The following is a 26,034-nucleotide window of genomic DNA, read 5'->3' as shown; positions in this document are numbered from 1 at the left end:
AGTCCTCCTACCTGTCCCCCAGCCCAGGGGTTTTCCTGGATGAGCGAAACCTGGGCTTCAGGAGGGAGAGGGGTCAGAGATCCCTGGAGGCCCCTGCCCTCCCACACAGCCAGTGGTTGGCTGGGGGCCAGGAGAATGACTAGACAGGCTCAGGCTCCAGTAGCCACTTTAGTGTTCAGAGTTTGGCTTGACTTGAACTTGAAATGGACAGTTTTGGAGGTGCAGTGGTACATTACTCTGCCTTCTAAATTTATACTGAAATCTTGGCCCCCGGCCCTCCCGCTGATGGCTTCAGGCAGTTCTTTCTGCATGACCTCCACCTGGCTCCTGGCCTCCTGGCAGTCAGTGATCACCCTCACCCCAGGAGGACACTTGACCCCCAGCCCGGCCGCCCGTGTCTTCCTTCCTGGATGTCCCCGGGCCCACGGGCTGTGCTGTGCTTCGAAGGCATACTGTCTGAGGGTACGAGGCCTGTGGCGCTGCATGGGACTTCTTTCAGGGCTAGGATGACCCTGGCTTGCTTCAACCCATCTCTGCATGCTGGCAGCGCCACAGCCTGTCCATGCCCCATGGACGTTGGCACCTCCAGGTCGGCTGTGGAAGAGAGGCCCCTTGCACTAGGAAGAGAGGCTGTCGCTGTCTCCTGCCAGCGTGGCGTGGAAGAAAGCTGTTGTGTTTTGGGCGTTTTCCTCCTTGGTGCAAGGCTTGTTGGCCAGCTTGCTAGGAGCAGGGATGGGTTTGGGGTAGACTTGATGGCACTTTCTCCTCCTCTGCCGACTGGGCTGTGGACCCCCTTGGGAAAAGGAGACGAGCCAGGGTAGGATGGGTTTGTGCTTTGCTCTGGGCTGGGCATGTAGGAATAAGCTCTTTCCCCTTCCACACGCTGCTCTCCTCTCTTGGGGGACAGTTACATGTGAAGGAATGACCTTGGCTGCTGTGTGAGGGCAACTGCGGGGCTTAGGGGGCCGTGTCCACCCCGCACCAGTGGCTCTCCCTGCAGAAACCTGCCCCCCCCGCGCATCCCCTCCTAGTCCAGACTGCGTCTTCCTCATGGTCTGTGGTCTCCTTTGGATTGGTGTTGCCGATGGACGCGTGTGTCCTGAGCGGTCTCTCCCCGACTCCAGCCCGGGTTTTACTTGCTTGGCAACGCCAGTTTTCCCCGCCTCTGATGCGCAGTATGTGGCAACGCCAGTTTTCCCCGCCTCTGATGCGCAGTATGTGGCAACGCCAGTTTTCCCCGCCTCTGATGCGCAGTATGTGGCAACGCCAGTTTTCCCCGCCTCTGATGCGCAGTATGTGGCAACGCCAGTTTTCCCCGCCTCTGATGCGCAGTATGTGGCAACGCCAGTTTTCCCCGCCTCTGATGCGCAGTATGTGGCAACGCCAGTTTTCCCCGCCTCTGATGCGCAGTATGTGGCAACGCCAGTTTTCCCCGCCTCTGATGCGCAGTATGTGGCAACGCCAGTTTTCCCTGCTTCTGATGCGCAGTATGTGGCAACGCCAGTTTTCCCCGCCTCTGATGCGCAGTATGTGGCAACGCCAGTTTTCCCTGCTTCTGATGCGCAGTATGTGGCAATGCCAGTTTTCCCCGCCTCTGATGCGCAGTATGGAGGCTCCTCGTGGGGGTTGACTACTGTGACGTCCAAGGCTCCATGCAGCGCTCCTGACTGTCCGAGGTCGCAGAGCAGCTTTTCTCAGGTGGCTCCTGAGACGTTTCTTTTTTTTTTTTTCTTTTTTGAGATGGCGTCTCCCTCTGTCACCCGCTGGAGTGCAGTGGCACGATCTCGGCTCACTGCAACCTCCACCTCCCAGGTTTAAGCAATTCTCCTGCCTCAGCCTCCCGAGTAGCTGGGACTACAGGTGCCCGCCACCACGCCTGGCTAATTTTTTGTATTTTTAGTAGCAGATGGGGTTTCACTGTGTTAGCCAGGATGGTCTCGATCTCCTGACCTTGTGATCTGCCCTCCTTGACCTCCCAGAGTGCTGGGATTACAGGTGTGAGCCGCCGTACCCAGCTGGGTGGCTCCTGAGATGTTTCTATCACCGGGAGTAGCGACTTCTCACATTGCAGGGGATGAGCCTGGCGTGTGGCTGACCTTGCCTCCTGGGGCTATCTGAAGCTGCTGGCTTCTGGGTGTGGTCCCCCGTGGGTGTGTTCACTGGGGGTTGTGGCTGGGGGTGGGGTTAAGGACCCTGGGCCCCAGGCCCTAAGGATAGTTTGCCCTCCAGGTGGCCCTGGGCTTTCCCCATTCCTGACGTGTGGCTTTCCTTCTTTCCATCTTGAAAACAGGTACAGCTTCTGTGATTGTGAAATCCTTCATATAAAAGCAACTGATGCCAGGCATGTTATCCTAGCACTTCGGGATGCCGAGGCGGGAGGATTGCTTGAGCCCAGGAGTTGGAGACCAGCCCAGGCAACATAACTAGACCTTGTCTCTACAGAAAAAAAAAAAAAAAAATTAAAAATTAACCGGGTGTGATGGCTCACGCCTGTAATCCCAGCACTTTGGGAGGCTGAGATGAGAGGATCACTTGAGTGCAGAGGTGCAGGCTGCAGTGATCTATGATCGCACAACTGCACTCCAGCCTGGATGACAGAGTGAGACCGTCTCAAAAAAATAAACAGCAAAAAACAATTGGGAACTATGCAGTGAGCATACAGTAAGCACCATTTAGCAAAAATAAAGCATCATGAGCACAACAGCCCTCTGCTTTAGAAACATTGTCAAACGTTTCATTTTCGGATGTTAGGTGTGAAGCGCACACACACAGGAAAGCACGCAGTGAACCCACACCAGCCCGTGTTATGCAGTGGGAAAACCAGCAGCCCCCGGGAGTCCCTGCGTCCGGCCCATGAGCTTGATGTCAGTGGAGTCACGAAGCCATTCCCCGCCACGTTTGCTGTCTCCGTTCACCGTCATACCTGCGGGGTTCACCCATGGTGATGTGCGGGCCCGTCCTGCACATCGGGAGTCCAGGGTTTCTCCTCGGGCTGTGGATTCTGTGTGTGTGTCTGGTCAGCTTTCTAACCCATGGTGATGTGCGGGCCAGTCCTGCACATCGGGAGTCCAGGGTTTCTCCTCGGGCTGTGGATTCTGTGTGTGTGTCTGGTCAGCTTTCTAACCCATGGTGATGTGCGGGCCAGTCCTGCACATCGGGAGTCCAGGGTTTCTCCTCGGGCTGTGGATTCTGTGTGTGTGTCTGGTCAGCTTTCTAACCCATGGTGATGTGCGGGCCAGTCCTGCACATTGGGAGTCCAGGGCTTCTCCTCAGGCTGTGGATTCTCTGTGTGTGTCTGGTCAGCTTTCTAGAGGTGTGATTTAGATTCAGTAAAATTCACCAATTTAAAGCGTGTGTTTTGTTGTATGTATAGGTTATATGCAATACAGCGTATGCTTTGGTGTGTTCTGACAAATGCATGTAGCCTCATACGCACCCCACGGTCATGATGCATGATGCTTGAAGGCCCCACGTGCCCCTTTGAAGCCAACCCCTTGACGCGCCCTCGGCAACCATGGGACGCTTCCAGCACTGTCATTTGGGTTTTGCTGGAATTTCACGTAAATGCAGTCAGAGTTCCTGCTTTGTTTGTGTCTGCTTCTTTCACTTAGCTAGATGCTTTGAGATCCATCTGTGTGTGTGTGTCAGAAACTTGTTCCTTGCTGGTGGTGAGAAGCGGCCTTGTGTGGATAAGATAGTCTACTTGTTCCTTCACCAGTTTGTGGTCATTTAGGTCGTCTCCAGTGCTGGAGGCACGTGCTCAGTCAGGGCTGTCTACAAGGCTATCTCCTGCTCTTGGCGTGCAGAATTGCCGGGTCCCACGGGAGGCATGTGTGTGACGTGGGACAGTCTCCTGAAAGTGGCTGTGGCCTTTCTGCCCCCCAGTGGTGTGCAAAGGCTCCAGTTTGCCCACCGCCTCTCAAGCCCTCGTGGTTGCCGTAGGTTCCTGCCATCCTGGTGGGTGTGGCGGGCTCGGACAGTGGCCGTGACTTGCATGCCACGCTTGGTGGTCCTAGCCGGTCCTATGTCTCTGGGGAAACGTCTGTTAGAATCTTCTCTGTTTTTCCCTAGATTAGATGCCATCTTATTGTTGAGTTTTGAGAGTTCTTTATTGTGGACTTAGTGCCTTACCAGCTGTGTGCCTTACCAGCTGTGTGATTTGCAAATGTTTTCTTCTGGTCTGTGGCTTGTCTTTGTTGTTTTAGTGGTGTCCAGTGAAGTACAGGTGTTTTCATTTTGCAGTGCCGCTTGTGAGTACGTCTGTCTGCGCTGTGTCCTGGTGGCTGACTTCCACATGTAGGGTCCTGTGTGTTTGCTTTGCTGTTCCTGGGCTGAATCTTCACTTCCTCGGTTGGTCTAGGGCTGGCCCCTGGGGGGCTGGGTGTCCACATTTGAGTTTATTTCTGTCTTCACTGGTGGGACAGCAGGCATGAACAAGGTGGGACAGGAGACAAGTTCTGGTACCAGCCCACGCCCCGGGTCTGAAAATCTTGAGTGTCCAGCACTTGGGGGCTGGATTTGGGCTTCATGGGCCCTGCCACTGGCTTGTTCATCCTCCTGGGGCCTGGAAGCGCAGTGATGGAGATGCTCCAGGCTGCCCCGGGGCCGAGCTGCTGTCTGGAGCCCGGGTGGGCAGTCCTCTCGTGTGTGGGATCAGGCCTTGCCCCGTGGCTTGGAGATGTTACTGCGTCTTGTGCCAGTTTTACAAAAATGAGAGGAAAGTGGACAAATGGTGGATAGGTCCTCGAGGCTGGTGGTGGGGCCCTCCCCACAGCTGGGAGAGTAGCAGGGGCCTAGACTGCTGTGCGGATGAGACCCTGTTGAGAACACGTGCACATGCTGGAGGCGCCCTCGGAGCCCTTTGAACGTTACATTGGGAAGCTCCCAGGGAAGGGGACAGTGTGAAGGTACAGCCTGAGCTCACCAGAAACACCTCTGGGTCCCCACCCCGGTGCCAGGATGGGTGTGAGTGCTGGGGTGTGGCCGTGAAGGAAGCAGGTGAAACCCTGGTTTCCTGACGTCACCATCTGGTGGTGGCGATGGGGGCAGGGTGGAAAGTAGACAGAGTCTGTGCCAGGTGGGAGGGCGGGGCCTGCTGTGAGCAGCAGGAGCGAGGCCGGGAGGTTGAGGGTGCAGGGGGAGGAGGCACCTGACCAGTGAGGGGTGTGCAGACCCTAGAAGATGCCTGGAGGGAGAGTGGAGGAGCCAGCGTCCGGCCTGTAGTGGGCTTGAGTTTGTGCACCTGTGGCTTGCTCAGGGTCCTAGGGGACCGAGAGGAATGGGGGGTCACAAGCTGGGGGTTGGGGGCAGGGAAGGAGCAAGAAAGAAGGGAGAACAGTTGCCAGACAACCAGTTACTCACACGCACATGCACGGATACACAGATACACTCACACTGGCAGGGTACACACAGGTACACATAGACACACACAGGTACACACAGACACACACAGACACACACAACTTCCATGGGAGCCTGAATGGAGTGGGGCTGATCCAGGGGGCAGCTCTGTTAGGATTGTTCTTTGTAAGAACAGTTATGAACTTGGGTAGATGAAGTGCTGGAAAATCTCTTTGTCCACTCAGCTGGAGGCAGGTTTGTGTCTGTATGTGTGTATAGGTGGCTGCCCCGTGCCATGTGACCAGGGGGTTCGTGTTTGTATGTGTGTATAGGTGGCTGCCCTGTGCCATGCGACCAGGGGGTTCGTGTTTGTATGTGTGTATGGGTGGCTGCCCTGTGCCATGTGACCAGGGCTGGGGAGCTTTTTTATCATCCATTTTCCCATGTGTAAAATGGGTGTGGAAATAACCTGCTCTGCTCCTCTTGCAGCATTAGGAGGCTCCATCCAGATACTCAGCACGAGGGTGCGGCGTGCATCCTAAAAAGACTGTGTTCCATTGGGCTCCCTCTGCAGTGCTTTGCCAGCCAGTACAGGTGTTTTTGTTTGTTTTTTTTTCTTTGAGACAGACTTGCTCTGTCGCCCAGGCTGGAGTGCAGTGGCGTGATCTCAGCTCACTGTAAGCTCCATCTCCTGGGTTCAAGCAATTCTCCTGCCTCAGCCTCCCGAGTAGCTGGAACTACAGGTGCACCCCACCACGCCTGGCTAATTTTTGTATTTTTAGTAGAGACGGGGTTTCGCCGTATTGGCCAGGCTGGTCTTGAACTCCTGACCTTGTGATCCACCTGCCTCGGCCTCCCAAAGTGTTGGGATTACAGGCGTGAGCCACCGCGCCCAGTTAGATATTTTTTTTTAAACCTTCTCTACGCCTGCCGCTACAGAGGTTGTATTCCAGGACGCTGGCGAGGCTTGGAACCTCCAGTGTTACTTTTCAGTGTTTGTACAGGGTCTGTTTTCTAGATCTGAAAATGGCGGTGGTGGTGCCAGGACCCTGTGTGAACACCCTGTGGAGCTTGCATCCTTATCAGTAAAATGGGCGGGCCAGATCTGGGGGCTGCCGGTTGAGGAACTTGAGGGATTCTGAAGCCTGATTATTCAGAGCCGGCTGGAGCGCTGCTCTTGGACTGGCTGTTCCCAGAACCCAGCTGCTCCCTTCTGTGGGCAGGCCCTGTAAGAGGCCCCCGATCCCCTTCAGATCAACCTTCAGCTTGATGTGGGTGTGGTTCCTTTCTGGGTAGTGTTGCCGATCCCTACCTTGGGGTCTACTTGCTTCAAAAGCCATTTTTGTGGGTCCTGGAACCAAGTTCAAAGGCAGTGTGTTTGTTTCCTAAAATGCACACTTGTGTTTCCTTTATCATTTATTTACTCAGGCAGTCAGGGTCTCATGCTCTCACCCAGGCTGGAGTGCAGGGGCGCAATCAGAGCTCACTGTCGCCTTGAGCTCCTGGCCCCTTGCCGTTCTCCCACCTCAGCTTCTCAAGTAGCTGGGGCTACAGGTACACCATGCCAGATAATGTTGAAGATTTCTTTGACGGGGGGGGGGTCTCCTTATGTTGCCCAGGCTGGTCTCAAACTTCTGACCTCAAGTGATCCTCTCACCAAGGCCTCCCAAAGTGTTGGGCTGGGTGGCTAAATTTGTTTTTTCTGCAGCAGGACCATGCTTTAGAGGGAGGCAGCCTTGATTTCCAATCAAAGGACTCCTTAGTAGCGGAGGGTCCGGTGAGGCTGTGGCGTCTGTTCTGGCTCTGCCGTGCAGAGGCCTGTTGGCTGAAGTCGGGGTGCCTGGGACACACACACCTGTTTCATGTGGCACCCGGCCCTTAGAAGGTTCTCTGTGAACGAGGCTCTTTCCTTTCCCTTGCACGTTGTTCCACGGTTCGCCTAGAGTCTTCTGACAAAGCCGGCCATTCGGCGTCTGTGCCCCAGTGTGGTCCCCTTCCCCTCAGTTCCCCCTCGGGTGGCTGCTGGGCTTGCTGTGTGGTCGGGAGAGCAGGTCCCCGGCCTAGCCTAGGCGTTCCCTCCGTGCCGCAGACGTCTCGTGACACAGCCGCTGCGTAAGCCCTGGGGGTCTTCTGGGGGTCCGAGAGTGCCCTGCCCTGGCTGTCCTGACGTGCGTGAGTGCAGACACAGCGTGGGTTTCTCCCCGCTCGCTGCAGCCTCCACCTCGAGTTCTCTGGCTGGCTGAGTCTACTCTGAAGGGAGCTGTGGGGGAAGAATTCACACACGGGGCTCTCCTGTCACCTGGGGGTTTTCAGTGCCACTTGTTTGACAGTCTTAGCTTCTGGGGCAGCTGAGAGCATAGCATGGGTGCCAGGAGCCGCCAGCCGTGCGGGCTGCCCAGTGGGCAGGTGCTGTGAGACCTTCCATGGACGAGGCCCTGGTGGCCCCAGAAAACTGCCTCCTGAGTCCAGACCTCCCTTCTCACCCTCCCAGGTCTGACATCCCCCTTGGTGCAGCCGTCATTGTGATTTTCGACCTCATGGGCCATTTCTCAGCTATAAATTGCATAAGCTACTGAGAAAGGGTGGGATGCTGTCTGGAGTGCAGCCGAAGGCTGCCTCCTCCCACCTCCTTGCCCCTGCCAGTCTCCTCCCTGTTCTAGGAGCACCCTGCTCCCATCACGGCTGGGGCAGGAGGCAAGCCTGGAGGGACGGGAAGAGCCGCAGATCCGACACTCGCTGCCTAGCCGGCCGCCCTGCCACAGGCCCTTTTCAACTGTACCAGATCCCACGTTCAACAGACAGGGCACGTGACTGGCTCTCCCCCAGTCCCTTCCCTTGGCGCAGGTGCCACAAGTCCTGAGGTCCACTCCCCCCAGATGCCGCCATGGCCAGTGTTGGGGCTGTGGTTGCCTTCTAGCTGAGTGCTCGTTTAGTGCTGGAGTCCGCCCTAGTGTGGGTGACTGAGCCCTGGCAAGCACCGGGGCAGAGTGTTTCATGCAGACGTCACACCCGACGGGAGGGCGTCAGTGCCGCTGAGGATCCTCTGGCACCCTGGGTGTTGGCATCACCCTGGATGTCACTGTGCAACTGCAGGGCACAGGCATGGACTGAGAACATGAGTGAGAGGGGAGACAGGTTTCACTTGCTTGCCCTCCACTCACCCATCACCTCTCTGCTTTGAGGGTTGCTTTCTTGCTCTGATGCTGACGTGGCATTTCTTTTATTCATTTAACAAATATTGACTGCCTGTTGTCCCCCTGTTCCGGGTGCCAGGAGTACAGTGGACACAAGACTCCTGCCCTTAGAGGCCTTACATTGTAACAGGAGTGCTGGACAGATGTGCCTGTCGGTCGCGGACTGAGGAGCGCCAGGTAGGGCGGCCAGAGACGTAGGAAACGAATGGCTGACGAGAACATGGGATGTCTGAGGAGGAGCGCTCCGGCCACAGCAAAGGGCAGGTGGCTGGCCCCGCAGCGTGAACATGCTGGGTGCCCAGGCCGCAGAGGAGACTCGAGGGACCAGAGCGAGGGGAGGTGGGGAGAGCACAGAGGCGGCGTGGGGAGCACTCAGGCTCATTCGCTGCACGGCGCAGGAGCCGTGAGGGGCTTTGAGCAGCTGGGGGTGGGGTCAGAGCTGACTTGCCGAGATCACACTCACAGTCACGTGGAGAGTGGATTGGAGGGTGGGGGCACAAGGGGGCCTGCCTGAGACCATGGTAGTGACACAGGAGGCCTGCGGAGGTGTGTGGGTGGGGGACGTGGGGGGAAGAGACACCTCCAGGCGTGGTTTGTGGGCAGAGCCGTGAGGACCTGCTGATGGGTGGAGGTGGGGTCTGAGGGGGTCCAGGGAGGACTCCTGCGTTCCTCTGAGGCAGTGGGAGGATGGAGCAAGTGTCCGGAGTTGCGGAGGACACCCAAGGAGCCAGTTCTGGAGGGAATGCCCCAAGTCTGAGATGCCCATTAGTCTAAAGGGGGACAATGGGCAGCCATTGAGCCAGGAGCCCAGTGAGGAGTTGCTTTTCTTTTATACCTTTACTGCAGTCTGCTTGACATACAGTGAACCACCTGTGTTTAAAGGGTGCAGCTTGACAAGTGTGGACATGTGCATGTGTACCCCTGAAGCCACGGCCACGCCAGGGAGAGAGGAACACACCCATCGCCCCGGGGTTCCGGTTTCCTCCTGCCTTTCTGGGACACTTCTCTCCCCACTTCCTAGCTCCCTATCTCCTCTTTGGTGAAGTTTCTGTTCAGTCTTTTGCCCATTTTTTATTGGGTGACTTGCCTTCTTGTTACTGAGTCGTAAGAGGTCATTGTCTGCTTTAGATAGAAGTCCTCTATCAGATCTGTGTTTTTGAAAGATGTTTTCCAGCCTGTGGCTTGTCCTCGTTAGGTGGCCGGAGCTCAGGCATGGGCTGTTCATCTTCAGTCCTCTTCCGCTCTGTTTTCCTCTGCGGAGTTGCCGCTGCTGTGTCTTTGAGTTCAGCCACCTTGGCTTTGCAGCGGCCCACATGGTGCTCACCTCAGACATCTTCATGCCCACATCTAGAAGTCCAGTTTGGATTTTAAGAAAAATCTTCTTTCTCTCTGTTTACCACATCTCATGTTTCCTCTGGCTTTCTGGATGGATGGGATAGAGTTAGCATGACTTAAAACGTCGTTTACTGATTCTGCCATTCGGCCATTTATGGGACTTTTCCTGTGGTTTGATTTGACTCCAAGGAAGGGATTATTTTCCTTTCTTCCTTGAACATGTGATCTTTGGTTAGAAGTAAAACATCGTGAACTCTTGTTTTGTGCTGCATGCACACACGCACATGCATACACACACGTGCACACACGCACATGAGTTTTGTGAGCTAGCAGTGCTGTGCGTGCACCCTTGCTGAGAAGAGCTTGCATCCTCGAGCCACACCTGACCGTCGAGCTCTTCCGTTGTGGCCCCGTGGTGCCCCTACCACGGCTGCAATGCTGGGATGGAACATAAATCGCTCAGCTCAGGTAGCTCTGCTGTTCGGAGGAGCTGGGAGAACCGATGGAAAGCTGTCATTAGGAAAAAGACTGGTTGGGGTTTCATGGGGCAGCATCTCTCGAGAAATTCTGTGCGTTTCTTTGATAGAGGTTGGATTCATGGACTAATTTTAAAAGAAGGGTAAGTGATTTTGGTGGGTACACGTGTTCAAAGCCATGTGTTCAGGCTCACACCCAACTCAGTTGTAATTTTCCCGCATCACCCAGATGATTTGGAAGGAAATTCAGAACATGTTTCATCCGTGACTGTTTTCTGTATGTCTATAAAGAGAGGGATTCTTTTCCTTAAACATAAGATGTCTCATTATCATACCAAAAGTAGTGCTTTCTTCGTAGCACTGAGTATCCAGCCTTTATGTTTCTCTAGTGTCTCATGACTTGTATTTAGAGAGTTGAATGTGGATTCAAATAAGGCCCATGCATTGCACTTGGATGACAGATTGTGAAACTCTCTTAACTTTATATTTTGAAATCATTATAAATTCCTAAGAAGTTGCAAAAATAGCACAAATTCCAGGGCCACCCTCAGCTAGCCCCTACAGGGACAGCACCTTAGGCGACATTGGACCAGAGGTGACGGCACGGTGCCGAGTGGTCTGCAGGCTGCAGGCTCTGCCCCATGTCTCTGGATCCACTCTGCGCTTCCTGTTTGGTTTTTTTCCGTTCACTTACTTTGTTAACGGAGCCTGCCTGCTCTTCCTGTGGTGTCTCCCAGGGTCTGAATTTTGCTAATTGCATGCTGTGGTATTGTTTAGCATGTTCTTTTGTATTTCCTGTAAATTGGCAGCTAGATTTAGACCTTGATCGCATTCACATTCTTCTTCTTTGGAGGCCAGTTGGCTCCGCTGGTGGCTGTGTTCTTCCAGAGGAGGTGCGTAATATCTGGTTGTGTTTTCGTGTTGTTTGCAGCTACTGCTGACCTCTGCCTAGAACCTTCCTCTCCATATAAGGCCAATAATCCCATCCCGAGGGCCCCACCCTATTTCATGACTTCATCTAACCCTAATTACCTCCAATGGCGCCATCCCCAAATAGCATCACAGCACTTGGGGTACGGGCTTCAACCTGTGAGTTCGTGGGAATTCTGTCAATGACAATAGCCTTCTGATTTAAAGTGTTACTGGCATCTAATGGAAATACAATTTTCTTTCCTTTGTATGCAAACTTACCTTTTATCAAAGGATTTTCTGTTTGTCATAAGTCTAGTAATATTACTAGAACACCTTGGTGTGGGTTGGTCTGAGGTGACATGTGCCTTTTCCTACGTGGTTGCAAGTCTTTTTTTCCTTTAATTTTGTCTGCCGCTTTCTCTTAAATGCTTTCTCTCTTTCCTCCTTTGTAGAAACTTTTAGTTTTTCAGAATTGACATATAATTTACAAACAATGAAATGCACGGATCTCAAGTATACAGTTAGGTGAGTTTTGATGAATATGAATTCCCCTGTAGCCCACACCCCTGTCAAGATGCAAAATGTTTCCATCTTCCCGGAAAACACCAGCACGTGCCTTCCCAGTCAGCCCTCACTGTTTGCCAGCCACCTCCCTCCCAATAGGCAACCACTGTTCTGATTTGTTTTCATCAGAGACTGATTGGGACTTTTCTAGAACATCGGATACATGGAATCAAATGATCCCTGCTTTTGTCTCTGGCGTTTTTCCCCAATATCACATCTGTGGGGCTTAGCTGTGTGTTGCATCTTAGTGGTGGTTTTATGCTTTGGGGTGCTGAGTGGTGTTCTGTTGTGTGAATATACTGTCGTTTGTTGAGCTGTTCTTCTGTTCGTGGACTTTGGGTTGTTTTCAGTGTCTGGCTATTGTGAACACTGCTGCTGTAAACGTTCTTGTAGGAGCCTTTATGTGGATGTTTGTTTTTGTTTCTCTTGGGTCAGTACTTAGCCACGGAATTATGGAATCCTACATGCACATTTAACTTTCTAAGAAACTGCCAGCCCTTTTCCTCAGTAGTTGTGTCTTTTTCCTCAGTAGTTCCTAGCCCCATCAGTAGCACGTCAGTCTCCTGGTTCCTGCCTCCTCCATGCCTTGGGTGTTCTCAGTCTGTGCAGGTTTGGCCATTCTGGAGGCCGTGGCACTTGCCCTTGTACTTAGTGGCCATTATTTGTCTTCCTATGTAAAATGTCTATTCCAATCTTTTGCCCTTCTTAAACATTGAGCTGTCTCTTTTATTGTTGAACTGTAGACCTGCTTTCTGTAGTTTAGCTAGAAGTCTTTTGTTGGATATATGCCATCCGTGGTTTGCCTATTCATTTTTCTTAATAGTATATTGAATAGAAGTGTGTGTATGATTTAATTTTGATGAAATATGTTTTGTCACTTTTTGGTTAGTGCTTTTTGCATTCTAGGAAATCTTTGCCTACTTCGAGCTTGGCACAGATACTCTCCCATGTTTTATTGTAGAAGCATTGTAGTTTTGCTTTTATGTCTGAATTTCTGATCCGTCTTGGTGTGAGGTAGGGATTGAAGGTTTCTTTTTCTTCAGAGATACTCAGTTTTCTCAGACCTATTTATTTAAAACATTTTCCTTCCCCCTTAGATTGATTTCCCACCTTTGTTGAAGTCTAGTTGACCATGTAAGTGTAGGGCTAGTTTTGAACACTATTCTATTTATGTTTATATCGGTGTTTAATACTGTAGCTTTAAGGTAAGTCTTGAAATTCGTGTGAGTCCTGCTACTTGGGTCTTCTTTTGCAAGAATGGTTGGATCCTTCAAAGTCCTTTTGCATTTCCATGTGCATTTAAGAATCCTCTTGTTAGGTCAGGCGCAGTGGCTCATGCCTGTAATCCCAGCACTTTGGGAGGCCAAGGTGGGCAGATCACCTGAGGTCAAGAGTTTGAGACCAGCCTGACCAACATGGTGAAACCCCATCTCTACTAAAAATACCAAAAATTAGCTGGGCATGGTGGTGGGTGCCTGTAATCCCAGCTACTCAGGAGGCTGAGACAGGAGAATCACTTGAACCCGGGAGGCAAAGGTTGCAGTGAGCCAAGATCAGTCACATCACTGTACTCTAGCCTGGGCAAGAACAGCGAAACTCTGTCTCAAAACAAACAAACAAACAAGAATCTTCTTGCTAATTTCTTTTAAAAATAAGAAATTATTCTGGGATTTTGATAGGATTGTATTGAATTAAGAAAATTGACTTCTTAACAATATTGAGTCTTCTAATCCATGGCCATGATAAATTTTTTCACGTTTAGGTCTTTAATTTTTCTCAGCATTGTTTTGTGAGAGGTGTTTTGTACGTTTGTGTTTAAGATTATTCCTGAATTTAAAAATTGTATTGTAAATAGCAGTTTTATAAATTGTATTTTCCATTTATTTGTTACTATTGTATAGGAATAAAATTAATTTTCTATATTGACCTTGTGCCCTGTGATGCCACTAAACTTACTTATCAGTTCTAGCAGACTTGCCAGTTTCCTTAGACTTTTCTGTTTACATAACCGCGTTACCTGCCAAACAAGATGACCTTTTCCGTTCCAGTATTTATGCCTTGTGCACCTTTTTGTTGCCTCATTACAGTGGCCTCATTGTGCCACTGGTGTAAGAGTGGCACCGAATAAGAGTAGTGAGAGTGAGAAATGCTCAGAGCCCCTGCCTTGTTCCTGATTTTAGGGGGAAAATCTTTACTCCATCAGCAGCATTTGATGTTAGCTTTAGATTTTTTATAGATGTTCTTTCTCAGCTGAGTGTGGTCCCTTCTGTTCCTGGTTTGCTGAGAGTTTGCACGTGTGTTTTGCCATGTGCTGTGTCTGCATCTACTTGAGATGGCCATATTTTTTTCTCCTTTCTTTTTTTTTTTTTTTTTTTTGAGACGGAGTCTCGCTCTGTCACCCAGGCTGGAGTGCAGTGGCCGGATCTCAGCTCACTGCAAGCTCCGCCTCCCGGGTTCACGCCATTCTCCTGCCTCAGCCTCCCGAGTAGCTGGGACTATAGGCGCCCGCCACCTCGCCCGGCTAGTTTTTTGTATTTTTTAGTAGAGATGGGGTTTCACTGTGTTAGCCAGGATGGTCTCGATCTCCTGACCTCGTGATCCGCCCGTCTCGGCCTCCCAAAGTGCTGGGATTACAGGCGTGAGCCACCGCGCCCGGCCTTTTTTTCTCCTTTCTTTAATGTGGTGAATGACATTGATTTTCAAGTGTTAGCTGAACTTACATTACTGGGTGAATCTCTGTTGGCTATGCTGTATTACCCTTTCAATACATTGTTGAATTAGTTTGTTCCTATTTTCTTACGGAGTTTTGTATCCACGTTCATGAAGGATATGGGGCTGTAATTTCCCTTTTCTCGGAGTGCCGTGTCTCACTTTGGCAGCAGCATTATGCTGGTCCTCCTCCTCTATTTTCTGAAAGAGTGTGTGTATGGTTGGTATCATTTCTTACTTATATCCTCGGTAGAGTTCATCCGTAAGCCACCTGCACCTGCCATTTCCTTGTAGAAAGGTTTTTAATTATAAATTCAGATTTTCTGCTTCTTCGTATGTCCGTTTTGGTAGCTTGTGTTTGTGAATTTGTCTGTTTCATCTGCATTTTCTCTTGGCATTTAGTTCCTTGCAGTGCCTTGTTACCCACTTAATATCTGTAGGGTCTGTAGGAGTGTCCCTTTCATTTCCGATCTTCCTCTCTTGGCTTTCTGTTTCTTTTCTGCTTAGTCTGCTTGGGAAATTGATCAGTTTTTTTTGTTTGTTTGTTTTCCAGGCTAACTTTGTGTTTAATTCTTCATTATTTGCCTATTTTTCATTTCATAGATTTCTATTTTTTCCTTCCACTTTGCATTTAATATGCACTTCCTTTTTCTAGCTTCTTAAGGTGGATGTATGAATCACTCATTTTAAGCCTTCTCTCCTAATATGAACATTTATAGTTATAAATTTCTTCCTTAGCCCTGCTTTAACTGCATTCTACACATTTTAATAAGTGATGTTTTTATTGTAATCTTCTCATTAGCACTGTTTGATGTTAATTTTATCTCATAAAAATTTCATTTTGGATGTATTCTTCAGTTCCAGGAATTTTTGTTTATTCTTTTGTGGAGTTTGCGATTTTTTGAGAGCCCTAATTGCTTTGTTTATTATGTCCAACCTTTCCTCTAACTCTTTGAATATATTGGCCGGGCACAGTGGCTCACGCCTGTAATCCCAGCACTTTGAGAGGCCAAGGCGGACAGATTACTTTAGGTGAGGAGTTTGAGATCAGCGTAGCCAACATAGTGAAACCATCTCTACAAAAATACAAAAATTAGCTGGGCTTGGTGGCGTTCGCCTGTAATCCCAGCTGCTCTGGAGGCTGAGGCAGGAGAATCACTTGGGAGACGGAGGCTGCAGTGAGCTGATATTGCACCACTGCACTCCAGCCTGGGCAATAGAGGAGACTGTCTAAGTAAATAAATAAATCGTTGAATATATTTATTTCATTCTTTTAAAGTCTTTGTTACTTTCATGATCTTTGTTATCTCTTGGCCTGTTTCTGTTCACTTATTTTTCCTGGTTATGAGTTACATTTTTCCGCTTCATTCTATCTAGTAATTTTTTTGTAGGCTAGGTGTTGTGGTGGCAATGTTGTTGAAAGTCTCAGTTCTGTTTTCTTCCCTTAAAGAGCAGTGTGGTTTGTTCTGGCAGGCAGTTAATTTGCTGTTGGTTAACTAGGACCCATCCGAGGCTTGTTTTTAAGCTTTGTTATGCCAGGTCCAGAGAACCCCTCACTCTGGGCTATTGTAGCCCAGTCCCCATGGCACAGCCATTGTGGAATCTCTGTTGAATCTGTTCACCCAAGGTGTCTCCAGTCTGGGTGTGGGAACATGTCTGTCTCCTGCCCCGTGTGACCTCCAGAACCTTCTCTTCCTCATGCTTCCCGGGGCTGTTCTCTGCCGGGCCTTGCAGATGTTCTCTCTGACACCCTCAGCTCTTTGTCCAGAGGCTTCCTTGGATCGCTGTTGATGTGTTTAGACTCCCTTCTCTGTGCAGCTCCATCCTGACTCCTCCTCATCCTGCAGGTTTCAACAGCTCAGCAGCTCGAGACTTCCATCCCTGCCACCTCAGCTTCTCCGGACTGCAGGCCCCGTGCGGCTTCACCGTCCCCACCTACAGCCTGGGAGGCTCCCACGCACTGCTTGTGCGCAGGGGCCACCGTCCTGCACGGCGGTATCTGGGGTCTGAAGCCAGGAGCTTCATATATTCTACCCAGTTTGTAGTTGTTGACAGTGGAGGTGAGGTCCAGTTTCAGTTACTCTGTCACGAGTGGAAGCAGAAATCTCTTCTTTCCTTTATTGTTTGAAGAAATTCTTCCTTCCCGTCTTCTACTTGGACATTGTGGAGGTTTTGTATTCTTTCTAATTTAGACGTCATTTCAAAAATGGTTTATCCTCTCATTCCTGATTCTTATTTTGCCTCTTTTTTCAAATATTTTCTCTTTCTTTTCTTTTTTTTTTTTTTGAGACGAAGTCTCGCTCTTGTCCCTCAGGCTGGAGTGCTATGGTGCAGTCTCGGCTCACTGCAACTTCTGCCTCCCGGGTTCAAGCGATTCTCCTGCCTCAGCCTCCCGAGTAGCTGGGATTACAAGTGCCTGCCACCATGCCTGGCTAATTTTTGTATTTTTAGGAGAGATGGAGTTTCACCATGTTGGCCAGACTGGTCTTGAACTCCTGACCTCTGCCTGCCTTGGCCTCCCAAAGTGCTGGGATTACAGGTGTGAGCCACAGCGCCCGGCCTCAAATATTTTCTTAAATCTCATTGTTTCCCTGTCTTATTGGGTTGTAGTCTTCATCTGTGTTGTGTGTCTTCGTCTGTGTTGTGTGTCTTCGTCTGTGTTGTGTGTCTTCGTCTGTGTTGTGTGTCTTCGTCTGTGTTTTGTGTCTTAGTCTGTGTGTGTCTTTGTGTTGTGTGTCTTCATCTGTGTTGTGTGTCTTCGTCTGTGTTGTGTGTCTTCGTCTGTGTTGTGTGTCTTTGTGTGTGTCTTTGTGTTGTGTGTCTTCGTCTGTGTTCTCTTTGTGTTATGTGTGTGTCTTCGTCTGTGTTGTGTGTCTTTATCTGTGTTGTGTCTTCGTCTGTGTTGTGTGTCTTCGTCTGTGTTGTGTCTTCGTCTGTGTTATGTGTGTGTCGTCTGTTGTGTGTCTTCATCTGTGTTGTGTCTTCGTCTGTGTTATGTGTGTGTCTTCATCTGTGTTGTGTCTTCATCTGTGTTGTGTGTCTTCACCTGTGTTGTGTCTTTGTGTTGTGTGTGTGTCTTTGTGTTTCGTGTCTTCATCTGTGTTGTGTGTCTTCGTCTGTGTTGTGTGTCTTCGTCTGTGTTGTGTGTGTGTCTTTGTGTTGTGTGTCTTGGTCTGTGTTACGTGTGTGTCTTTCTGGGATGTTTTAATTGGCAGTGGGGGTGTTACTCTCTTCTTTATTCTTTTTGATTTTCACTAGACACAACCGTGAAACTTTTTTGTGCCTGCTTTTAAGTGACCCCCTTTCCCTGTGTCTTTGTGAGGGTGCCAGGGGCATTGCTTTGCTGCTTCCGTAGCATTTGAGCTCGTCTTCTGCTGTTTTCACAAAATGATTGAAAACACGAAACTCTCCAGGAGGCTCCTCGTTGGAGGGGAGGCTACAGATGCGCAGGTGTGGTCGTCTGGCCAGTGTGGTCGAGGCAGTGATGGCTGCAGGAGTGGGCTGGAGACCTCAGGGGGAACCCCTGCTTAGCTTAGTGTAGATACAAATGTCACCATGTAGGTGGAGATTGAGGCGTCTGAGTGCATGTGTGTACACACGTGTGCCTCCGTGTTCTTCCAGCTGAGAGGGCCTGGAAGCAGTGACACCCACTAGCAGTGAGCCCACCCAGTGCTTTGATCTTAGTGTGTTGTTTTTCGTTTGTGTAGACCCAGGCTGGAGTGCAGTGGTGTAGTCACGGTTCACTGCAGCCTCCAGCCTCCTGGGCTCAAGCGAGCCTCCCACCGCAGCTCCTCAGTAGCTGAAACAACAGGCACGTGCCACCACGCCCAGATAACTTAAATTGTTTTAGGGATGGGAGGTCTTGTCTTGCTGTGTTGCCCAGGCTGATCTCAAACTCCTGGCCTCAAGTGACTCACTTACCTGGGGGCCTGTCAAAGTGCTCTTGAGATTTCAGATGTGAATCAGCGTGCCTGGCCGGGTCTCAGTGTTTAATTCATTCACTCCTTTTCTGAGGCAGGGTCTCGCTCTGTCCCCCAGGCCGGAGTGCAGTGGTGTGATTCACGGCAGCCTCCACCTCCTGGGCTCAGGTGATCCTCCTGCCTCAGCCTCCCATGTAGCTGGGAACACAGACACTCACCACCAAGCCTGGCTCATTTGTACATTTTTTGTAAAGATGGGGTCTCACTTTATTGCCCAGGCTGGTCTCAAACTCTTGGGCTCAAGTGATGGTCCCTTCTTGGTCTCCTAAAATACTGGAATTACAGGCATGAGCCACCATGCCTGGCCAGTTTTTAATATTCTCCAATGAAAAAGAACCAGGGCTCCTTGGAGAAGGGGCTGATTCCCGGGCCAGGGCAGGGAATGCAGGAGGAACCTGGAGCGCCCTACAGTGCCGGGAAGTCAGGACATGCCCCAGAATGAAAAGTCTGTTGATGGGGGCGCGTCAGGGGACCCAGCAGCCAACGGCAGGAGCTCCCCAGGGCCAAGGACGGACAGTGTGATTCGCAAAACAAAGCAGTGTTGTGTTCTAGCTCAGAGTGCAGCCTCAATAGCTGTGACTTCATCCCAATATAAACAAATGGCTGAATATATAAACGAGTGACTGAGAAGAGGCCGCTGTCTGGTGCAGAACTTCCAGTAATTCCCATAGCTACCCCTCCCGTCAGCGTGGTAAAGGGTGGTCCCTGCCCCTTCAGTGTGGCTGCGTGCAGCAGCTTCCTTCGAGAGCGCAGTGCGGGACGGGAAGTACGAGAGCATCTTTGCATGGGGAGACCTGACAGTCACAACCTCAGCCAGGAGATCGGGCAGCACCTCCCGCGATGAGCCGCGCTGACAGGACGGGCCTTGGGTACGGGGCGACGAGAGGGACGTTTCCCTCTGTGCTCTTCCTCCCCACACCCACAGCCCAGCCTCATCATGAGGAGAGCAGCACGTGGATCCAGTCAGGTGTGGACCTTGCTGCGTCAATATGGATTCGTTCATTGTTAACGAACAGGCCATGCTAGTGTAAGGGTTAGCAATAGGAAGAGTGAGTGTGGGGCTGTGGGGATTCTGTGTTTGCAGCTTCTTTGTAAATCTAACACTTTTCTAAAAACGAAAAGCTTATTAAAGGTAAAATAACTTCCGACACAGACATATGACTCGTGCCCCCGCCCCATCCCGCCTTGGTTCCGACTGCTCCCCACTGCGCGGTGCCTCTGCCCCGCTCCTGTGCTCTCTGTTCCTGGCCCTGGCTGTGCCCGGAAGGTGCTTTTGCTCTTCCTTTTCTGGGGTGGCGGGGTCAGGCCACACCGGCACCTGTCACTGGCCTGCGGGCCTCTGTGGCAGCTCCCCGTGGAGTCTGCAGGGCCTGCTCTGCGTCTGCTCCTCTTCCCAGTGTGGTATCTGTAGCTCAGTGTCTGTGGGTTCCGGCTGGCCCTCCCCACCACCGCCGCACCCCCTAAGTTTTGATCAATAGGAATACCTGCTCCCTGCACGTGTGCCCCAGTGAACAAACACAGAAGAAGGTGGACGTTCCTCCGCATGCCAGCCCAGCCTTCTCAGGACAGTGGCATAAGCCACATAGCTGCCATGTGCTGACCAGACCCACTGGGCACATTTGATGTGCTCTGCCCACCCTACCTGGCACCTTGTGCTGTTTCCCTTCCCCCATGCCACCCTCACCGCTGCCGTGCCTCGTTTTCTGGCTTCTTGTGCCCAAAGCTTCCACCATCCCCAGCGTGCCTTGTGTTGTGCCCTCCAGCCCCCAGCAGCTCATGCCTCCCAAGAGTGGGCAGGTCTGCATCGTGCACCTTCTGGTCCCAGCCCTGCTACTCACGGGGGCCTCCCCACGCCCGGAGCCCGCTCTTCCTGTGGCTCCCTTTGCTGCTTGGGTGATCTGCCAGCACCTGTGTCCCTACTGTTGGTGGAGCCCCTGAGGGCAGAGCGGCAGCCGGGAGCACGGTGCCTGGGTGTGTGTGGCACCACAGGGCTGTGGGATGGCCTTGTCAGGGCAGAGGAAGGCCCATGGGCACGTGGACATCCTGAGCCTCACCGGGCTGTTCGTTCTGTAGAGACGAGTTCCGCACTGCTCAGAGCGTGGCTTAGGGACTGGCCTAGTGGGGAAAATGAAACTGCAGCCTGTTGGGCCTGCTGCTGCTGCTGCTGCTGCTGCTGCTTAGGGAGGCGGGGCTGGCCTGGGGCCATCCTCCTCCGCCGTGGCTCCTGGAGAGTGTGTCTGTGCTGGCCATCTCCCCGTGCGCCCAGGCTGTGTGTGTGCATGCAGTCGAGACACCACAGCTCCCATGGTGGCTGGTGTTGATAGGGGTGAGCCCTGGCTGCTTTCCTGATGGCCGTGTGCTCCCCGCAGCAGCCGGTGCTGCGGGCTGTGTCCTGACTCCTGCAGGGCTTCACACCGACAGAGGTGCTGGGACAGCTTCTGAGGGGCAGTGGCTGGAGATGCTGGGGTCTCTTGATTGGCAGGAAGCACAGGAAGTACGGCTCCCATGTGGGTGGGTGGGGCTTCTGATGAGCCCGTGTTGTCAGGGGCTGTCGCTGCCAGTGGGGTCCACACTGACTCAGGACGAGGAGACAACATTGTCCTCTCAGGTGTTTGCATTTTCGGGGCGTGGCGGTCTTACTGTGTGCAGGCCAGCCAGAAGGAAGGCCAGGGCCGTGCCCCTCCGTGTGCCCCCATGGGGAGCTGCTCTGGGCGTTTCTGTTGGGCTGGGTGCCCTGTGGCCCTGGCTGGCCGCAGCCTCAGCCCAGCACCGTCCAGGCACCCCAGAAGCTGGTTGGCCCCGTCTCTCCCCAGGGCCATCCAGTGGGAGAGCCACTTTGAGTGCCTCCAGTTGTGTACACACTGCAGGGCAGGGCGGCCCATCTTGTCTGTCCCCAGCCCGAGTAGTGACTGGGCTGGGCTGGGCCGGACAAGGGTGAGGGGGTGCCATCAACCTGGAGCTCATCAGCAGAGCTGCTACCTGTGTTCAGAAGGGCTTTCCTGGGGGCTTGGCACCAGAGGACCTTGAGGTGGACCCCGGGACCTCTCTGATGGGTCCTTCTTGCAGGCCGAGGACGGCCCTGTCCCTTCCCTTCTGGTCCCACCCCCACCGCCTTTTCTGACAGCTGTGCCACTTTGGAAAGGCCGATTCAGATGCTCCCTTATTTAACCAGCCTTGGCCGGCCCTTGCCTCTGGAAAGGGAGCAGCTGTTTGTCTCTGCCAGGCGTCCCATTGGTCAGGGAGTGAGGGTGGAGGGCCGAGAGAGGCTGCAGGGCCCGGCAGCAGGCACTTGTGAGTGCTGGCCAGCCAGCACCCCGCCCCACCTCCCCTCCTCACCTCCCCTCCTCACCTCCCCTCAACTGCCCTCCCCACCTCCCCATCGCCCACATCATGCTGGGAGACCACTGCAGTCTCCCTGAAGACCAAGCCCTGCCCAGCCAGTCCCCGCAAACTGGACTCTGCTGCAAAATGGTGCTTCAGGCTGTCAGCAAAATGCTCAGGTAACACCTGCTGGCCTGGCTGGGGGAGCGGTGTGTAGGACATCTGTCTGTCTGTCCTGTTCTTGCCCCCAGGACGTCAGGCTGGGGAGGCAGCGGACTGTGTCCATGGCTGCCCTCCCTGTGTGGCCGGCGGCTGTGCAGCAAGCTGTGCCGGGCAACCGGCATGCTGTCCAGGGCAGAGGCAGCTGTGCAGTCCCGGGCCAGCCTGGCGGGTTTGCTCTGGAGCCCTGCCGAGTCGAGCTTTCCTTAGCCGCCTGCACTTCCTGCTGCTCTGTGGGAGAGGAGCAGGGCTCGGTGTCCTCGGCCTTCAGGGCTGACCCACCTTGCCAGCGCAGGAGCCTGCCGCGTCCGCCCGCAGCCCGCAGGGTGTGGTGCCTCCGCCACCAGCAGGTGTGCCTGTCTTTGTCCCAGCCCTCGGCTGCTTGTGCCCTGGGCAGGGGCTTCAGCCACTCAGGCAGAGGTGACCTGGAGCCTGTCCTTGTGTGGCCTTGTCCAGAGAAGTGGCATGGGGCTCCTGGGTACCTGGTTTTGTGCTGGCTGCCATAGGGATGTTGCCGGAAAATCCATTTTGACTTTTCTTACCTGTACTTTCTCTGACCTGCTGCAGGGGTGCCTCCCTGTCCACACCACTCAGCTGGGTGTGTGCACAGGCGTGTGTGGGAATGTGCGCCCGTGTGTGGGCGCGTGCACCTGTGTGTGGGGGGGGTCTGCACCTACCTGTGTGTGGGCATGAGGGGCCAGGGGAGTGGGGCAGGCACAGCCAGCTGCAGCAGTGGGCGCGTCCTCCCTGGTGGGGTTGCCTGGTAGGGGTGTGAGGCGAGCGTGGCCTGCTGGACGTGCCCTCCAGGGGCGGGGGCTGTGGCACGCGTCTGCATCTCCGTGCCTCTGCCTGTCCCTGGGCACCTGGCTCCATCTTTCTCTTCATGGGTTCCTTCCCTGTCTCCTGATCACCTGTGCGTTCAACACGGAGGACTCCACAAGTAGACGCAAGGGTGCCTCCCGGGGACCCTGCCGAAGATGTCCTATCTTAAGGTGAAACTGGGAGGTTTTGGAAATGTGTGGGCAGGTTGGCAGAACTCGTTGAGTTCAAATCAGGAACGGTGCCTGACATCAGTGGTGTGAGGGGACTGGCATGTGTGCGTGTGTGTGTGCCAGCGTGTTTGTGTCTGAGGCCAAATGCTGAAACCAGCTCCACAGGCAACACAGAGGCAGGCCTGGAGCCCAGCCAGGCCCTAAGGAAGACGGGCAGAGTCCCTTCCCTGGGGCTTAGGGAGGTTTCAAGGGAAGTGATGGGAGCCGGACGCTTGGAGCTTCACCCTGGCTGGGAGCCGGACGCGTGGAGGGGCAGAGGCGCAGCAGAGCATGGCAGCCACGTGGGGCTGAGGTTCTAGCACAGCAGCGGCACCTGCCTGTGTGGACGTTTGGTCTGAGGTGTCTGCAGGCATTCCTTGTGCCATCTTGGCTTTTTCATTCTCAGTGGGCCTCTCTGCGGAGGGCACAGTAGGCTGGTGAAAGCTCGCTATGTCTGGGGCTGCTGACCTGTCTGCGGGGGCAGACAGTTAAACTCAGAAGAGAAGAAGTCACACTCCACAGCTTCCGGCTGGCTGAAGCCTGTGGGAAGTGCAGGCTGTGCTGAGAGATGGACAGGGGCTCCGGGGGCCTTCCCACCCCTCGGCCTGAGGCCTTGTGACGGAAGTGGGGTTAGCACCCAGGGAGAACTTGGGTTAGAACACTGTATTAGAAATGTAGTTCTCAGGCCCCACCCAACATCCAGAAGGCCACATCAGAAATGTAGGGGTGGGGGTGGTGCCAAGCACCCCAGCATGTGATGCCCTCCCCTGCATGTTGGGGTGACGGGAGGCGCCCGTGGCGTGCACCCTGGGCAGCAAGGTGTGCTGAGCCCTGGGTGGCTGCTGGGGGCTCTGCCTGGCCGGGTCTTGGGGAAAGGGGTCACTGGGAGCCTTGACTTTCAGGCTCTGGGCGGACCAGCCAGCACTGACACTCACCCCGACCAAGCAGCGCGAGGGGCCTGGTGCAGAAGGCTGAGTGGGGTCCAAGGACCACGCCCTCCTCGGAGGCGGTGCCTGCGGGCCTTTCTCTCCTGCACCCCACACCCTGCCTGGTCACCGTATTTTTCCAGGCCTGGGCTTGGGGACTTGCATTTCTGGGCCCCTGGTGCCTGCCCCACCGCTTGGCATTGACCTGTGGTGGGAAGTGCCAGACGAGGGCCACCTGCTGCTGCTGCCCACCCACCTCAGGATCTGCAGGCTTCTCTTGACTTCCACAGCAAGTGCGCTCTGGGTGAGTGGGGGTCCCTGAGCCTGGGAGCACCCCATTCCTGTGGGCCGTGGGGCCTGGCCAGGGTCCCGTCCCTGTGATAATGAAGTTGATTGCTCGTGGCACAGGCGCGGGGCACTTGGTTGTGCTGTCCTCGTCCCTCAGGGTGGACGAGGAGTGGGCAGCTCCCAGCCCACTCCCCAGCTCCCCCTGCCTGTGAAGCAGTGTGCACCTGCTGTTGGCAGGGCGAGGCCCCCTGTGTGGTGACTGTGTGGCTGTCTGCATTCTCCACAGGAGCTCAGCAGCACTGATGTCTCCCTGTGCCCCTTCCCCTGCCCACCAAATTCGTGTCCAGCAGGGATTGCCTCTCTTCCCAGTAGGGATCGGTTACGTGCTTGCTGGGTGACAAGGAGGCTGACTGGCACAGTATCATGGGTACCACTGGCGAGAATGGGGAGGGTGGCATTTGACAGGCTCTTAAAGGACCAGGAGAAATTTGCTAGGCTTGGTGTAAGATGGGCAAGTTGGCAGAGCAGCAGCTGGTGCCCACAAGCAGGGTGCAGACCCCTGTGGCAGGCAGGGCAGGGCATCTGGAGCAGGGAGGAGGGTGAGTCTGGTGAGTGTGTGGGAGGCAGGAGTGAGGTGGTTCTTTCCGGCCCAGCCCCTCCCAAGTGCGTGGTGCCGCCAGGCGGGACCCAGACTCAGAGCCCACCTGTTGGACTGGGAACAGTGTGAGGGACTTTGTTTTGGGGGTTGTGCATGCACCATCTGCCTTTCTGCTTCTTCCAAGTGGTCACAGCAGCCCTGTGGGTGGGCTGAGGTCCAGTGTCCACTCCCTGGTCCCTTCAGTGCCATCTCTGTCCTGCCTGTGGCCGGGGCCTGCTCCCTTAGTCCTCCCTCCACATCCAAGGACTTGGTCTTTCTGTGCCCCCAGGCTCCTGGGAGCAGGGTGCAGGGCCTCGGCACTTCCCTGGGTGAGGGGCAGCTGGGCCACTGAGGCCGTGACTGGGCAGACCCCTGGGCCTGGACGGCACAGAGCCTGTTTCAGAGCCTGTGAGCCTGCGGGGGGCGCAGCAGAGATCTGTTTTCTCCGCTGGGCAAAGCCAAGAGTGACTAAGGACGAGGAGGGCGCTGCAGAGGTGTCCTGTGCTCTAAGGCTTCCTCAGCAACTGCTGCTGGCTTGGACCGAGCAATGGGCTGCCTCAGGGTGACTGCTTCCTGCCTGGGCCTGGGCCTTCGCTGAGAGCCTGCTCTTCTGGGAAGGAGGGCACTTGAGGTGAGGGAGACGTGGGTGCTGCCAGGCGTTTGGGGCTCTCCCGTGGAAGTCCCTCTGTTGGTGCCCGCATAGCCCTTCCTGGAGCAGAGGCCGTGTCCTGCGCATCCCCTTGGTCCTACTACCTTTGGGTCAGTGCCTGTCCTCCTGCCCCATTGGAATGAGTGACCAGGTCCAAAGAAGGTGGGCTCGCAGGAGGCTTGTCTCACAGTGCACCAAGCTCCAGGGCCCGGCCAGCCCTGGGTCCTGGGGACAGGGTGAAACTGGGGGAGCAGCTTGGGGAGGCCCAGCCTGGGGGGCCTGGTGCACAGTTTTCTTCTGTGTGCTAGGAGAGCAGGTGCGGATGGGAAGAGGCAGGGAGGCTGAGGCGCCAGTGCTGGTCACTCCTGACCACAGCCAGAGCCTGGGAGAGGGAAGCCAGGTCTCCAGGCTCCGCCCTGCCCAACCCTCTCTGAGGACCAGAGATGGAAGGTA

General features: G+C 53.9%; 1 protein-coding gene across 5 annotated transcripts in view; it reads left to right on the top strand.

Annotated features, from left to right (window-relative positions):
• Positions 1–26,034, top strand: part of MOB2 (MOB kinase activator 2) — a 72,099-nt gene that overhangs the window by 32,352 nt on the left and 13,713 nt on the right. For 2 of the 5 annotated variants that reach the window (XM_015113323.3, XM_015113321.3), the window contains exon 1: positions 20,767–22,010. The exons of the other annotated variants lie outside the window; for them this stretch is intronic. In XM_015113323.3, the coding sequence (XP_014968809.1) occupies positions 21,901–22,010 (110 nt within the window). In that variant the 5' untranslated portion in view covers positions 20,767–21,900. Of the gene's footprint in view, positions 1–20,766; positions 22,011–26,034 lie in introns of those variants that run through there. 5 annotated transcript variants of the gene reach the window in all.

This window comes from Macaca mulatta, chromosome 14 (genome assembly GCF_049350105.2).
Source record: "Macaca mulatta isolate MMU2019108-1 chromosome 14, T2T-MMU8v2.0, whole genome shotgun sequence".
Classification (NCBI taxonomy): domain Eukaryota; kingdom Metazoa; phylum Chordata; class Mammalia; order Primates; family Cercopithecidae; genus Macaca; species Macaca mulatta.
This window is presented reverse-complemented; position numbering and strand designations above follow the sequence as displayed.